Here is a 15,128-nt window from a genome sequence, read left to right as displayed (position 1 = left end):
AATGGCAGTGCTAATGAGAGCAGCAGATGTCACTGCACTTTATTCCCTTTCTGCTGCAGCTGGTTATAAATTCAGGTAGGAGATGTCAAAAAGCCAAAGAAGTAAAACTCTCCTTTGTTCGTTGTTTCACCCAGGACTCGACACGTTCATATCATCAGGCTTTGCACAATGGTAGCTTTGTCTCCTGTTGTTTCACTGAGACTTCGCTCTTTTTCAGGTGCCGGGAGACAACGAGAAGCACTGGAAGCCAGTGTTAGTGGTCTTGACAGAGAAAGACCTCTTAATATATGAGAGCATGCCACGGATGAAGGAAGCTTGGTTCAGCCCTCTGCATACCTACCCTCTGCTGGCCACCAGGTACCTGTGCTTTTTTATTACAACCGCTTCAAGAGCGGTGGGAACAGCTGAGTCAGCCAGGAACAGGTATAGCTGCTGTACAGCTATATATCACACTTGAAATGTTGTGGTCCGAGAAGCAGATTCTTCTTCAATGGGCCGATGTGCTCAGCATAACTCCTCACTTCTCCTCCATTTCAAGTTCTGGCCAAGGCTGATGGCCAGAAGCGCACCAGAAGGATTATGGATGTGGCCATTTGGCCCGGATCCAGAGGCAGGAGCGCTGAAAAAGCTGAGAGCAAAATCTCCTGAGATTTCTATTTCAGTGTGCAAACCTGAGGGCTTGGCAGAAGCACTCAGATGTCCAGCCTCTCCTCCAGGCTGAAAATCATTAAATTGTTGCCCTGAGTGGGCCCATGCTGGTGGGGCAGTTGTGCCCCACCGGTTTGGGGCTTTTGGGGACTTGCACATGTGATGGAGACACTTCATTTCAGCACAGCTTGTGTTCCTGCTTCAGAAAAAGAATTCCTGGCTTTTTTAGCTTAAAATGGTAAGCTTGGAAGACACATTTTTGAATCTAGGTTGGAAATAACTATCTATCTGCATTATTTTGAAGGTATCCATCAACACTAATTCAGAGAGAGCTTTCCCATGGCTGTCTTTATGCAGTGGAAAATATCTGTGCTTCTTGATGTGAATCTTAATCACATTTCTCTGCCAGTATGGTCAAAGGGCTTGAGAAAGAGCTGCTATTCCATTGTTTTGGCCTTGCTACAGGCCTCTATTGTACCATTTTCAATGAGTTCTCATTCAGAAGGGCTGGTAGCACATGGCCAAAAGCAGTGGGTCTCTTACTGCACTCTCATTAGTTAATTTCTGTTCTTGGTCTCTTAGTTCTCTCCCTGAATGAACTGGGGCTTTGCTGCTAAATCATTATATTAAAAAAAAAATTAAGCTCAGTGAATTATGCTGATGGTTGCTTTGTCCCAGTCTACCTACCCGTGATGGAGCTTTCAGGCTTCCTGGGAAGCGGGCCTCTGACTCACCCTGCGTTGCTGTAATGTGAGGTGAGAGCCCCAAACTCCGCAGCCTGCTGCACGTCATGGTGGTGAAGGTTGACAATTGCAAGTGACAAGTCCCAGTGAAAACTGGGTAAGGTGTTGGAGCTGGAGACTGTGTCCAGGTGTGTCAACTAAGAGTTTGTGGATAGAGAACACCCCAGCAGAACATGATGCAGCTCTTCCCTGCTGCTTCGGGGTGTCATTTCTACATGGACCCAAGTCCTCCTCCTTAAAGTGACCAGAGGTCCTGCAACGCTCCCTGCCCCTTCCTGCCTATACATCTTCATGTGTCAAGGTAGCCCTTTGATGGGCATCACCAGCCCCCACCACCAGTGGCCACTGATTTACTGGATCAAACAATCTAAGTCCTCTTCTTGGAGGGCCTGTTACTTAATTACTTTTTCTCAGGAGATTTGATAGCAGACTGGCTTGCCTTGGGTGGGAATAGTCACCTCCCCGTGTAAGTGGAAGAGCATCAGCCTTCAGGCTGGAGGGGACTGAGAAGTTGCTTGACATTGGTGTCAGGCTGCTGGAGGGTCTTTATGGACTAGGAAAATGGTCTGTAAGAAAGATGGGATGCGGTTCAGAAAGGACAAGCGCAAAGTTCAGTGCTGGGGAATAATTGGCTGTGATGGTTTGGAGTGGAGGACAACTGACAAAATAGTTACTCTGCCAGGAAGCGTCTGGGCAGTGTGGTGATACTCCTTAAATCTATGGTATTATGTTGTTGAGAAAACAAAGACAGTCATCTTGGGTTACAGCAGAAGTGTTGCATGTTGGGCAGATGTAGTAATCTAATCTAACCTAACTAGAGAGCATGAGTAAAGCCTCAGGTGATACACCACCTTCATGTGAGGCGTTGCACTTCCAGAAAGATGCCAGTTGACTGTGGGAGGTCTAGAAGGAAGCAACACAAATGTTAAGACCTAGAAAACACTATCAGTATGGGAATACTTAAGAAACCTTGGGTGTTTACTAGAGAAGTCCATGGAAAACATGTCACTAGTTTTCCAGTATGAAGATGAGAAACCATGAGGAGTACAGGGGAGCATGTTCTCCAGGTCCCTGCTGGATACAACAGGACATAGTTGGCTGCATTTGTGGCAGGGGAGGTTCGGGGTAGGTCCTGGGAAAAACTTGGTGTGCGAGTGAGGTAGTGGATTAGATTCTCTAGGAAAGATGCACAATCCTCATCACTGGGGACTTTGATGGACGGGTAACGTGTAACGCTCAGGAGCGTGTCGGCAGAGCTGGCCCTGCTCTGGGGAGGGAGATGTGCTGGGTGACCTCCTGAGAACCGTTCCAGGCCCGTCTCCGTGATTTCTTACTAGTATCGCTGTGAACTTAACACTCAGGTAAAAAGACAGCAGATACACAGAACCTGATGTTCAGAACAGAGTCACAATCTGATGAACACATATAAATACCTGAATCCCCAAGGTGCGCAGATTATATAAATTGACAGATCCCCTAAATCATTACACCTACTGGTTTGGATGATTTTGATTAAAACCCTGCAGGATTCTGCTTTTATTATCTGTCACACTGAGTACAGTCCTACCACAAAAATACCCAGGGTTTGCTGTTGGTATTGACTGCTGTGTTCATGCTCGGCCAGTGATTACCCTCCTCGTGATGGGTTTTTTAATCCCCTCTGCGCATTGATGAGTGCAATTTAGAACTTTTCACCTGGAAAGTTTGCAGACCACATGTTGTAATCTTGGCTGCTCCCATCTTTCAGATTTTTTATGAGTCCTCGGGAAAACATTTTTGCTTAGCTAATGCATATTTGAAAAGCTGCTGAAACTGGAAAAGTTCAGTGCCAGATACTGTACAGAGTCATGCTTAATCTACCCAAGACATAATGAGCAGAGAAAATTGGAAAGTGGTAGAAGGATTACAATCTTCTTACAGTATTTCAACAGCAGAATTTCAACATGTCCTTTCTGTTTGTTGATAAGTTTGCCTTCAACCTATGGATGCTGTTAAGACTTAAAAATATTTTCCAGTCAGTCTTTCCCAGTTTTGTGTGGAATATAAGTAATAGCTCAAATAAAACTGAGATCAGGAGATTTAAGTTGGTCCTTTAAATCTCTGCAGCAGGAGGCACGGCAGCTGGCTCGTAGCCCTGACTCCAAGGACCTTTTTGTCATAATCTCTGTCTCAGTGTTTCCTTATGCCTGAATAACAGTGCCTCCCTCCAGCATGGGAATGGGGCTTAAGTAATTACATCTTAAATGGTTGCAATCATATTGCATTATCTTTTGTAGCCAGATATGAAAAAAAATAATAATAATAAAGCAGCCCATGTTGGACTCTGATTAAAGATCAGGTAAATAGCTTTTGTGCGAAGCTGAGGTCTGCAACCAGAAAGTATTACAGCGGTTTGATAGTTAATGCCGTGGAAAGTTGGGGAAGGAATCTGGACACTGATTATTTGTCTGTGCAAGTGGAGAGAGGGGCAGGTGGGGAGAACTGGGGTCCCCCAGCACCCAGGGAAGGTGTAGGAGGTGCCATTCAAGCTGTGCAAGTTCTCCACTCATCTTCCCGGGGCAGTGAGGGTGGCTGTGGCTCCCTCCGGGGCGGAGCTTGGATGAGCTGAGAGCATGTGCATCGGTTTCCAAAGAGTACAGCCATTCCAGAGCAGGTTTCAAATGCTAAATCGGGGGTAAAGGAGTGGTTTCAACATAAGAAAGATCAGATGATAGTGGCTTTCTACTGGGCAGAGCTGCATGACTGTTGGTGCACTTGTATCACAGTCTCTTCTGAGGTAAGTCTCAAATGAGCAGCTGAACCCTTGCTTTGAATGTCAGTGCTGGTTTCGTTGTGCTTTTTGAAGAGGCCATTAGATTTTCCTGGTTGAAACTCTTTTCCTAGAGTTAGGATGAGAAGCAGGTCCCAGTGCATCTCACCCAGCACCAGCACTTCATGGTTGACCATACCCATCTTGCTATCACGTGTTTGCAAAGAATAATGCTAAAAAGGTCCCCAAAACATAGAGAGACAAGGAAGACATGAGAGAAGATTAGAAGTGTCTTCCTGGCTCTCTGGAGTTGCATTTCACTGACGCTGCCTGCTGTCTACGCCCTGTGCAAACACACTTGATGGTGACCAACCTTCTCCTGCCCTCTTGCGGCTCTGGCTGCTCCGGGGAAGCGTGACCGGGCTCCTGCGTGCTCACAGACATCTCAGAAACCTCCACAGAGCCCAGTGATCTTCAGGGGCTGTGGGTGAATGTCACCAGAGCTGGCCCTGGGGTGCCTTTTCAGCTCTGGGGTGCAGGGTGCATCACACACATACCACCGTCTGCGTTCAGAGTGACAGGGGTGAGGGGAAGCCGCCTGTGAAGTTTCTTTTGCCTTTTAAGGTATTTTTGTGGTCTTTAGGACAAAACATCTTTTATGTAAATGAAATAGCTTGTGTGAATGCCACTTTATTAAAGCTTGGGAATCCTTTCATTTGCACCCAAATCCATCAGTGCTGACAGCTGGTACATAAATACTGTCAAAGGTCCCCCTGCATATGTGTCTAGTTAATGTTTAACCGCATGATTTTCCAAAGCATGGTCTTGAGTTGTATTTTTAAATAGTGAGACAGAATTTTTAATAATGAGGGGATAATGTGAATGAGAAGACAGGTAAGAAACGTTCATGTTGGATGCGTACAAATACTTTAATTTGTAAAGTACATCTTCATTCTGTCCCTATGCTGAAACACCTAAAATGCCAGTGCTATGGATGAAGCATGAAGATGCAGAAGGGGGTGGATTTGAAAGGAAATAAAACCTTGGAACCATCTGTCTCTCACATATTCAGTATCTCAAGTATTAGAAAATAATTTTTAGCACAGCTGGTGAGCACTGTATAAAGGAGAAGGGATGACCCAGGGGGAAGATGGAATAGTTTTACTTTTAATGACAAACTTGATGTGATTTCTCGCAGTTTCCCCCCGGTAGCAGAAGGCAGCGTGAGAGCGGTGGCCCTGCTTGTGCCTGGGAGACTGGCCAGGGACAGGCAGCAGCAAAAGTCACCGGGGAGTTCCAGTCTTGGTCTCCTGCCTTAATTATCAAGATGCAGCTTCCCCTCACAGTTCGCACCTCCTCACGCCAAATGAAAGTGAATAAAAGGTTTTGGGCTGTTCGTTTGCTGCTGACTCCCCGGCTACAAAATTGCCCAGGGTGCAGTTAGGAGGCCCCAAGTATCAAAGCTGACCAGGGTGTTAATGCAGCCCTTGATGGAGGCAAAAAAAAGGATTTGGAGAGGGTTGTGCCACCTCTCTGGAAGAGGCTTTTCCGCCCAGACACAGCGATAGGGCAGCTCTGCCCGGGATACTCTGCCCCTTGCCTCCCGGGAACTCCTGCGACCACGAAATCCAGGCGGATGCTCAAAATCCAAAGGAAGTTACCACAAACCTGAGTATGAACAAACCTTGCAAACCTTCCAGCGGGGTATGAAAGAGGGGTGCATCTGCTCAGCACAGTGCACATCCCGAATACCAGCATGGACTGCCAGGGAATTGGGGAAAACTTCAGATGCCCAATGGTTAGTGTTTCAATAACTCAAAACCTAAAGCTGTGCTTTATTAAAGCTTGGGAATCCTTTCATTTGCACCCAAATCCATCAGTGCTGACAGCTGGTACATAAATACTATCAAAGGTCCCCCTGCATATGTGTCTTTCCTATCTGCTTTTTTTTTTTTCTTTTTACCCATAATAAAAAAGATCTCTGTTTGATGGCATACTTCTACCCTGTCAGCTATCGGACAACTGTTCTGCCAGCTGCAAAACAATAATTTGAGGGTGAATTAGCATTCAGTAGATGATTAGTATAATCGAATGTTTTGTGCTTCAGCACAAGTGTTCTACTGCCATGCTACATACTTACTGTAGAGTTTCATATGGCGTCTATTCTTTGCCTATAGAAAGGGAAACAGGAGACACAAGACAGAAATAAGCTTTTCAGAAGAATTTCCCTGGTTTCATTTTGTGACTCCCTCAGAGGGTTAGTGCCTGGGTCTCAAAGTGACAAACTCCTCTGGATTATTCTCTTCCGATGAATCAGTGTTACGTCGCTGAGTGAATTCTGTATTCACTGTCCACACTTCTGCAGGAAAAAAAAAAAAAGGGCAGGCTTAAAGAAGAATTAAATATTATGAGGTGTTGCTTTTCTCGCTCAAAAATATTCCCTGCAATGAAGGTTTGCCCAGATGAACAAACCTTTCCTGGTCATGGGAGATCAGCTGTTGATGCCAGGCAAAAAAAAATGTTAATTGCAGCAAAATATGAGAGAATTTCAGATTATAAATAGCTGCAGCATTTTGCATTTTGCAGGTTCTTTATGGGAAAAGTATGCACAAGACAGTACTTCGGCATCTGCGTATTTTACAGAACTTCTTACTTTATCTGACAGCATTTATCATTGAGTTTCTCTGCAGATATTGGAGCTTTATGGCAACTGCAGCCTGACAGTGAAAGTTGGATTCAGCTGCCTCATCCGAGCGAGGAGTTGTATCCGTGCACCAAACCCCATAACAGACCAGTCGGGGATTTCTCTCAGTTCCTCCTCCAAAGGGACGTTTGCTACAATTTGTTAGGAACTTAGGGCCCTCTGAGACATCCCCGTCATTACATGCACGTCCAGCTGGTTCATTACTCACTGCTTTGGACCTTCGCTCTTCTTCATGCCACTGGGAGTCACTTTAGTCTCAAATACAGAGAAGATGCAAGTTCTTGTGCTCCCAGCCGTGTGCGTTCAGGAACATACAGAGCGGAGCTGTGCTCGGGTGGGGATTTTGGCACAGTGCGCTCTGTCAGCGTTCGAATTCCTTGATGCGTTTTCATATCCAATTGCAGGTTGGTCCATTCTGGCCCAGGAAAAGGCTCACCACAGTCCGGGGTGGATTTGTCTTTTGCAACCCGAACTGGTACAAGGCAGGGGATCGAAACCCATCTGTTCAGGACAGAGACGAGCCGAGACCTGTCACTGTGGACGAGGAGCGTAGTGCAGGGCTGCCACAATTCTGCGGAGCTCATCACGGAAATCACCACATGTGAGTAACCCCTGTGGCGCCATGGCCCCACACCTCCTTGTCACCCTCATGGGTAGTTCAAGCTCCTTCTGCTAGAGGTGATTCATTTCAAAAAATGTAGGTATTTAGGGTTCTATGTGTTTAAAATACTGTCCCCTTGATTTCTGAGCCAGTCCCAGCTGGTGTGGTAGCTGTGGCCAGTGACACAATCACTTTCAATTTGACTTTTGGTCTTGTTTTCAGCACATTGTTTCAGACACAAGTCTGTAGTCAGCCGCGTAGGGCTGTGTGTCATGGAGGAGTGATCGTCAGAGAAACCCACAGAAAAGAGCATTTTACTGAGACTCGGGAGACCCCTGAGAGCTTAGTGGGGGTTTCTTCTGCAGAGGACGAAGAGGAGGACTGACACTGACACCGAGGACCTGGAAACCATCCAGGGTGTTCAGTGAGAAGCACCTCGAAGGCATGTCCCTCTCCTCAGCCCAGTTATCCATCTCCTCAGTTATCAAGTGACGTTGATAACCTTCTTTCCAAAAACAGGAGGGCATCAGCCCTTTCTTTTATCGTGGTGCTTTTATCCCAGTACCAAGGTTCCTTCTTGGCAGAACTGTTCACAGGAAAGTGGTGGAAAAGAGAATTTGGGATGTGAACACCTAAACTCTTCATTTTTTTAATTTGGATCATGGCTTATGTTTCTGAGCTGAGGGGAAGATGCAGACTTTCCACTGCAGTAGCTATTATATACAATCATCTGGGCCCTTTTTCAATTACCACAACACTAACGAGGACTCGGGAGTGTCTTCATCTTTGTCAAAATACTTTAGGGAAACCCTTTACAGCTTCTAATTTTCTTATGCGTTGTGTGCTGCATTTATTGATCTCGGTTAACGTATGTCAGATGTAAGAAGAAGAGGAGCTGTGACTTTGTGAAGGTTTGGAAGGAGGAGATGCCAGCCTGAGCCTTCTTAAACTTCAGTAGATAGTTTTTGTGTCAGCACGTAGATGTATGCTGCAACATGAAGAATGCAGTGAGTAACTGAAAGGACTGAGATCGGTTTTGTTACCGCCGAGCATGACTTCAGGCTGTGTGTTTACACCATAACTAACAAACCTTGCTTGGACTTAGCACAACAGAACGGCTTCTGGTGTTTTTCCAAATCTGCAGGTTTACAGTTAGAGCATGATTAGTCCGGTTTCAGGAAAGGTTGGTTTCCACAAGATAGCGTTGACAACAAGTGTGAGATGCAGGTACCTGCAGCCAAATGGAAGTTGTTGCTTTTAAGAGCATTAAAGTCTAAATTTTGTTTCCTTCTTCAGCTTGCACATATAAAAACCAGGAGTGCCGCTTGACCATCCATTACGAACATGGATTCTCTCTTACAACTGAACCACAAGATGGTGCCTTCTCTAAGATAATTGCACAATATCCCTACGAAAAACTGAAAATGTCCTCAGATGATGGGATAAGGATGCTTTATTTAGACTTTGGAGGAAAGGATGGAGAAATTGTAAGTACTGCATTTAGCAGAGATGCACGCTACCACCTCTTTGGTAATGCATCCTTAAGGCTGTGGGGGTGGCGAAGCACTAATGGCAGTTGGACTAGATGATCATTGTAGGTCCCTTCCAAGTGAAATGCTCTATTCTGTTCTAATAACAGCTGGGCAGTACCAGGTTCCAGAACCAGTATTTAGAGGCTGTGCTTTCTAGTACGAGATAAACTAAAAAGAGAGATAAAATGGTAAAACCATGCAAAGAGGGATTGAAAGTTTTCTTAAATATAAGAACAAATTGTTTTTTATGTAGCCAAATTTTAGAATTTTTATATGCATACATTTCACTTTTTAAATGATTGTGGGTGGAAGAACTTCAGAATGAGATATTATTAATTCCAGCGAACACATACGGACTTTATGTTATGACAACAAGCCATGTTTTAGACATTTTTGAATATCTAGTTGCTGAAAAAAAATGAAGACTACAGATGTAGTGCATCTGATTAGGCCTCTAAGTTAGCTGTCACAATGCCTAAAAATAAGGTGCTTATTCCTACAAGCAGTTTAGTTACCATAAATTATGCATGTAAACATGGTCTTTCCTGCCAGATTTTTTTCAGAAGTTCCTGAGCACATTGGGTGCTTAATTCTTCACATCGCCTTTGATAACATATACTCTGCAAACTGCTTATTGGCAGGCTTTCAGAAGGGAGTCTGCTACTAGCTCTGAATAAAGTTGATGTATGGTTGGTGGAAGGGCAAATCTGGTTGGTTTTGATGTGAACCTAGTGTTGAACCTGCTGTCCACCCTGACAAGTCTGCCATGCTCAGCAAGCGCGTGGTGACATCATCTGAACTGTGACTACGGATAAACGAGTCTCAGTTCCGTCTCACTGCCACCCGTGTGAACAGAGGAGCACCCGTGCAGCATCAGCGGAAGGAGCGGTATGCCGGCTTCAGCAGTGACCACCAGCAGATGCACTGGGTATTGGACACAGCAGAACCACCACCATCCCTGGTCAGAAACAGAGCCCAAAGAGATGGAGAGTCAAACCTCTTGCGGCATCTGGCTCAGTTTTCTGCTGCTTACCTGGGGGATGCAAGCCCAGAGGCACCAGGATCTCATCTGCTCTCAAGATGCTTATTACTTACTTTTAGTAACCTAAATATTTGCAGCTGTATGCAAAGAAAAGACAATATGTTGTAATAAAGGGTTGTTATTAATAGAAGTCTGTTGAAAAGACCAGGCAGCAAATCACGTACTCCATAAATGATTGCTTATTTGAGCTGTAATCTAATCTAATCATTCTCAATTTGATTTCTTTCTGTACTTTCAGCAACTGGACCTTCATTCCTGTCCAAAACCAATTGTGTTCATCATTCATTCCTTCCTGTCGGCAAAGATTACAAGACTCGGCTTGGTGGCATAAGCGGAATACATCTGTTTCTGCAAAGAAAGACGGCGTGACCATGCTAATCTGAAGTACAGTCAACAGCAGCAACCCGTACCAGCTAGCAGCATACACTGGCTTGGGGCTCAGTACTGGGCCCTGGTCATTTCTGCAGTCTTCCAAGGCCCAGGTTTCATTTTGATCAGCTATGGAGGTGGCATGACAAGGAAAACAATGGATTTCATTGTAAATAATGGGATTTAAAAATCCCATGAGACAGTAAAAGCGTGTAGTACCATACTTGTAAATGTTTCAGAATCATAAATTGTGCCTATTTCAATGTACTTGTTTGTATAGAATAAGTAAAGGGCTAAGCAGACAAGAGTGGGTGTTGGTTGTGGTGCAACCTCAAGGTTGGTTGAGTAGAAGTTCTCCAAACAAGATTGTCCCACCACCCAAAAGTAAAATATTTTTTCTGTGCTAACCCGTGCACTGCTTACAGAAGATTTTTCTTTTGGGGTGCCATCAGAACCCGTCGCTTGAACACCCAGCAGGGCCGGCCAATACGCACCTGTGAGTCCGATGCTCTAAAGCAATACAGGTGTGGGCAGTGAACAGCTGGAGGGTCCCTGCTGAGGGGCAGTTTCAGATTAAGTGATAAATACATCTTACCTACATTCCCAGCGATGGATGCAAAGCACGCCTAGCTGTAGCGCGGTACTGAGAGCCGGCTGCCAGGGGGGTGCAGGTAGGAGCGTCCTTTGTTAATGAACACACAGGATGTATTATTTACAGTGACTTCCCAGAACAGCTCAATGAGTTGCAGCTACCCAGGATCCCCAGCTCCGGTAAAAGGTACCTGAATCCATGTTGAAGCACGACCTAAGCTTCTGCCAGCACATTTCCGTGGCAGTTTTCCAACAGAAAGCCATGCTGAGCTTCCTGTCCCCCTACCCTTGCTGTGTCACCCCCTCAGCTCTGACAAGGCTGGTTGTGTGTGGTCTTCCTCGAAGAATAAATGTGGGGAAGGAGGAAGACTTGATTTTTTGAGAGTTTTCTGGATTAGATGCGAAAAGTTATTCAAGCAGCTCCACAACAGTGAGGAAACACACCAGGGCAGGAACACGAGCTGCACTGCCAGAAAAGCCTTAATGTGGAAGGAACTGCTCCTGCGAGCATGACTTGGCAAGTCCAGATTTATTCCTTGCTGGTGAAATGCAAGATGTTCTTCTCTGTACCCACAACTTACTCTTTTAAGTCAAAACATGCGAATCACCAAGTTGCAGCCTTGCTCACAGTTAGGTTGGGCACGAAGCGGGCAGGAACGCTGACCTTCCTCATCGGAGCTGGCACACGCAGCCTGCACCTGGAACTACTCCATTGGCTTAGTGTGGTCGGGTGGGAACAGAAAGACGCAGAACAGGGATGGCATTTATGTTGCTCTTACTTCATAAACAAACTCCGTCATACAGGGGTGGGGGTTTGTTTGCTTTTAGAGTTTTGCCCTAAATACACGTTTTCAGGACAGCAACTGTGCAGGAAGCAATAAAACCGAAGTTTGTGGAAGTTCACTTGTCATACTACAACACTTGTTTTATTCTTGAGAAAGCACATCATAAGTTTCAACTTAGCATCACTTGGCTGGCAAAGAGGAAAATTAAAGCCACAGTTTGGTTCCATGTTGTTTTTAAGCTAAGTCTTGAGAGTTAAGTGTAAGTCATGCTGTTTATTCACAGCATAGGAATTAGTTCATGGTGGTTTCCATAAGTATCTTAATCATCAAAAGTAATTAAAAAATTAGGATGGTGGGCTGAATTCACAAATACAGAAAATAATAATTGAAGAACAACAGCTGCATTGCCGTTTGGAAGAGCAGCCCCACTCCCAGCGCCTCTCACCGGCCAAAAGCAACCCCGGGAGGGGATTCACCTTGCTGTGAACTTTGTTTTTACTGTCACGGTACTTGCACTTAAAAATTAATTCCTCTTGTAAATTCAGAAGGTAGGAGATAACAGCTTACATCACTTACCAATAATTTCCAAACATTTCTCATTTAGCGACCACTGCCGTTCGCGTAACTCTGTGGCAGTTACTTGGGTCTCCTTTGGCTTGGAAGCTTCTAGGAGAGCACCTTCTGAGAAGCCGAGAGCAGTCGGTACACTCGGGGACTGGGTCTTCGAGTCTGAACTCACATCACAGTGTCAAGTAAAGCATTGCGTGAAGTTTCTAAAAAGCGATTCAGGACACTTTTATTTGCTGTTCCAAAGTCTAACTTCAAAATCTGGATGCAGGCTCCTGTCAAAGTTCCAGAGGTTACAACTTGCATACTGTGGGGTAGGTTAAATACGTGTGTAAACTATACTGCACTATTTCCTTATTCCTTTAACACTTACAAATCACTGGAATGTTACACCTAACATGTATGTGCATTGTAAATACTACAAATTCCTATATTAGTACCAACAATTAAATGAGACAATATGTAATCTAAGGTGCTCAGTACTATATGAAGTATAAGTGAATAACTAAACAGTTTGCAAAGAAAATTCATATTATATATATTTATAGAAAAAAAAGTAATTACAGATGCTATTTCTTCATTTTCAGATTTTGGACTGATTCATATTTGGATGGGATAGACAAATGAAATATGGACCTACTCCACATTTATAAGAGTTATAGTGAATATTTATATTTTAGAGGAAAAGAATATATTTAATAAAGTCATTTATTGGATTTTTGTGAGGTGAGCTTACTTTGTACCCACACAAGGCTGTCCTTTGGTTTGGGGCTGGGGAAACTCCCGTTTTAAGCCTCAGTCATTCTGTAAGCATTCAGTTACTTGAGAGGACTATTCGTCGTATTGATGGGATGACTTCTAAAAATCTGTAAACAAAGAAACAAACAAAAGTATTCAAGATCTGTCAAGAGGGCATTGGTGCTTTCCTTGAGGTAAGCTTGGTGCCCACACAGCTGCGGTGCTGTTGATGCCAGGCCAAGAGCAGCATTTTTTTTTTTTGCTGCTGGCATTTACTGAAAGGCCAAAGAGATCACAGAAAGAGAGATGTTCTGGGCAAGGTGGTTCAGACTTACCTGCTGAAGTTACAACGCGTCCTCTCTTGCTTATATTTAACTGTGCAGTTACAGAGATCATTAAAAAAAAAAAAGAACAAAAAAAAGAACAGAAACTTCTGCTCAAGCTTCCACATCCAAGGAGTGAGGCCAACATGTGCTTTCCTTAGTTCTTATGAACAGTTACAGAAAAAAGGATGTATTTCTTCCTCTCCAATTCTTAACTTAGTGGCCCAAATCGAAAAGCCAACTGCAGAATTTAAATCTGAGGTATGGCAGACCAGCCTCATCGAAATCCTAAAAAGCCGTATTCTAGAGTCTCATTCCTTTCACAAAATACTGACTGTGAATGCAACGGTCTGATCAGAAAGCCTGTAGAGCAGCTTCACCATTAGAAAGACTTGGATACCTATTGGAACATATGTGTTACTGGAAAAATGTGATATAAGGTGTTTGTTAAAAAAATGAAATAAAATAAAGCTGATTTGACCGTGTTCAGGGAAGCATACTGGTGTTTCCTGCTCTTTAAGCAGAACTAGAATCTCTCAAGGTACTTTATAAATCAGACCACAACTCTTCACGTGCTACCAAGTAAATCGCTACCATGAACATCATGAGAATTGGTGTTTTCCGAATAATGAAACGAGGGCTTTCTCTTTTCGGCGGAAGGTAAGTATTCCTTCTTCCCACAGGTCACGGGAGCACGCTCCATCCAGCTCTTTGCTTTGGGAAGCGCCGATCATTTGAAGCAGAGGTTGATGCGATTTCCATCTGTGTAAGACTTCTCGATGTCTCCTTACCCACGTTTAGAAGCTAACTGGAGTTTTTTTGGTTTCAGTGAAAGTAGAATTGGAGCCTAAACAAATAATATGTTCCAGATTGTTATACTATCATTGATTTATAAATTTATCTTATTTTTCATGAGAGTCAAACTGTCAGGTTTATAACTAGCTGTTTGCTGGGACTATTTACTCTACATGCACACTATTACTATGGTATATATTACTATACATACACACAGTTACCGTAAATGCTATAATTTGGAACTGTATCTAAAATGGACACTTGAATTCAGTGGTGACTTTCATATTAAAGAGCAGATATTAATAATATACTAGCAAAATTTCAAGAAACTGAGCCTGCTTGATATAAGCGAACTCCTAAATGAACCACGGCAAAAGTTTAGTTTAAAAGCATGAGGGGAAAAGAATTAAATATTTAAGTAACAAAGATAACAACCTCTTCTGAACATATCATCTACTTTTTACACATTAGCTTTGCAGTTTGTTTTCTTCGTCGTAATTTCTGTGCTTGTGTAAATAATGAGAGGCATTAGAAAACAAATCCCAAGGGAGAACTGGAGAGTGAATTTGGAAAAGCATTTGTACCCAAGTTAAGTTCTGTTGTAGCCCAGCAACATTCATCACGCGAGTGCTGTAATACTAGAATGATCGTTTCACCAAGTAATCGCAACCACATCAGTGCTGTCTTACCCCAGTCTTGCCTAAGAGCACAACATGGATTACGGGTAGACCATAAACGCGTACTGGTGAGTATGACTTATATCCTGACTTGCAAAAACACGAAAGCAAGCACCCAAACCTTCTACAGCAAAGTATGCTCAGGGCAGACTGGATTTGGGGCTCACCGACCATGAAAAAGAAAATAATTTGAAGTTGAGAGGCAAAGAGTGACATCACATTCTACATCACATGAGTTACAACACATTAGCTGAGCTGTGGGAA

At 43.9% G+C, this 15,128-nt stretch overlaps 1 protein-coding gene across 1 annotated transcript in view; it reads left to right on the top strand.

Annotated features, from left to right (window-relative positions):
* SNTB1 (syntrophin beta 1) overlaps positions 1-13,490 on the top strand; it is a 117,027-nt gene extending 103,537 nt beyond the window's left edge. Inside the window, exons 4-7 of the mRNA XM_063327474.1 lie at positions 218-357; positions 7,249-7,445; positions 8,742-8,932; positions 10,258-13,490. Coding sequence (XP_063183544.1) covers positions 218-357; positions 7,249-7,445; positions 8,742-8,932; positions 10,258-10,350 — 621 coding nt within the window. The 3' untranslated portion in view covers positions 10,351-13,490. The remainder of the gene's footprint in view (positions 1-217; positions 358-7,248; positions 7,446-8,741; positions 8,933-10,257) is intronic.
* Positions 13,491-15,128: the final 1,638 nt, after the last annotated feature.

This window comes from Chroicocephalus ridibundus, chromosome 2, assembly GCF_963924245.1.
Source record: "Chroicocephalus ridibundus chromosome 2, bChrRid1.1, whole genome shotgun sequence".
NCBI classification, from domain to species: Eukaryota; Metazoa; Chordata; class Aves; order Charadriiformes; family Laridae; genus Chroicocephalus; species Chroicocephalus ridibundus.
This window is presented reverse-complemented; position numbering and strand designations above follow the sequence as displayed.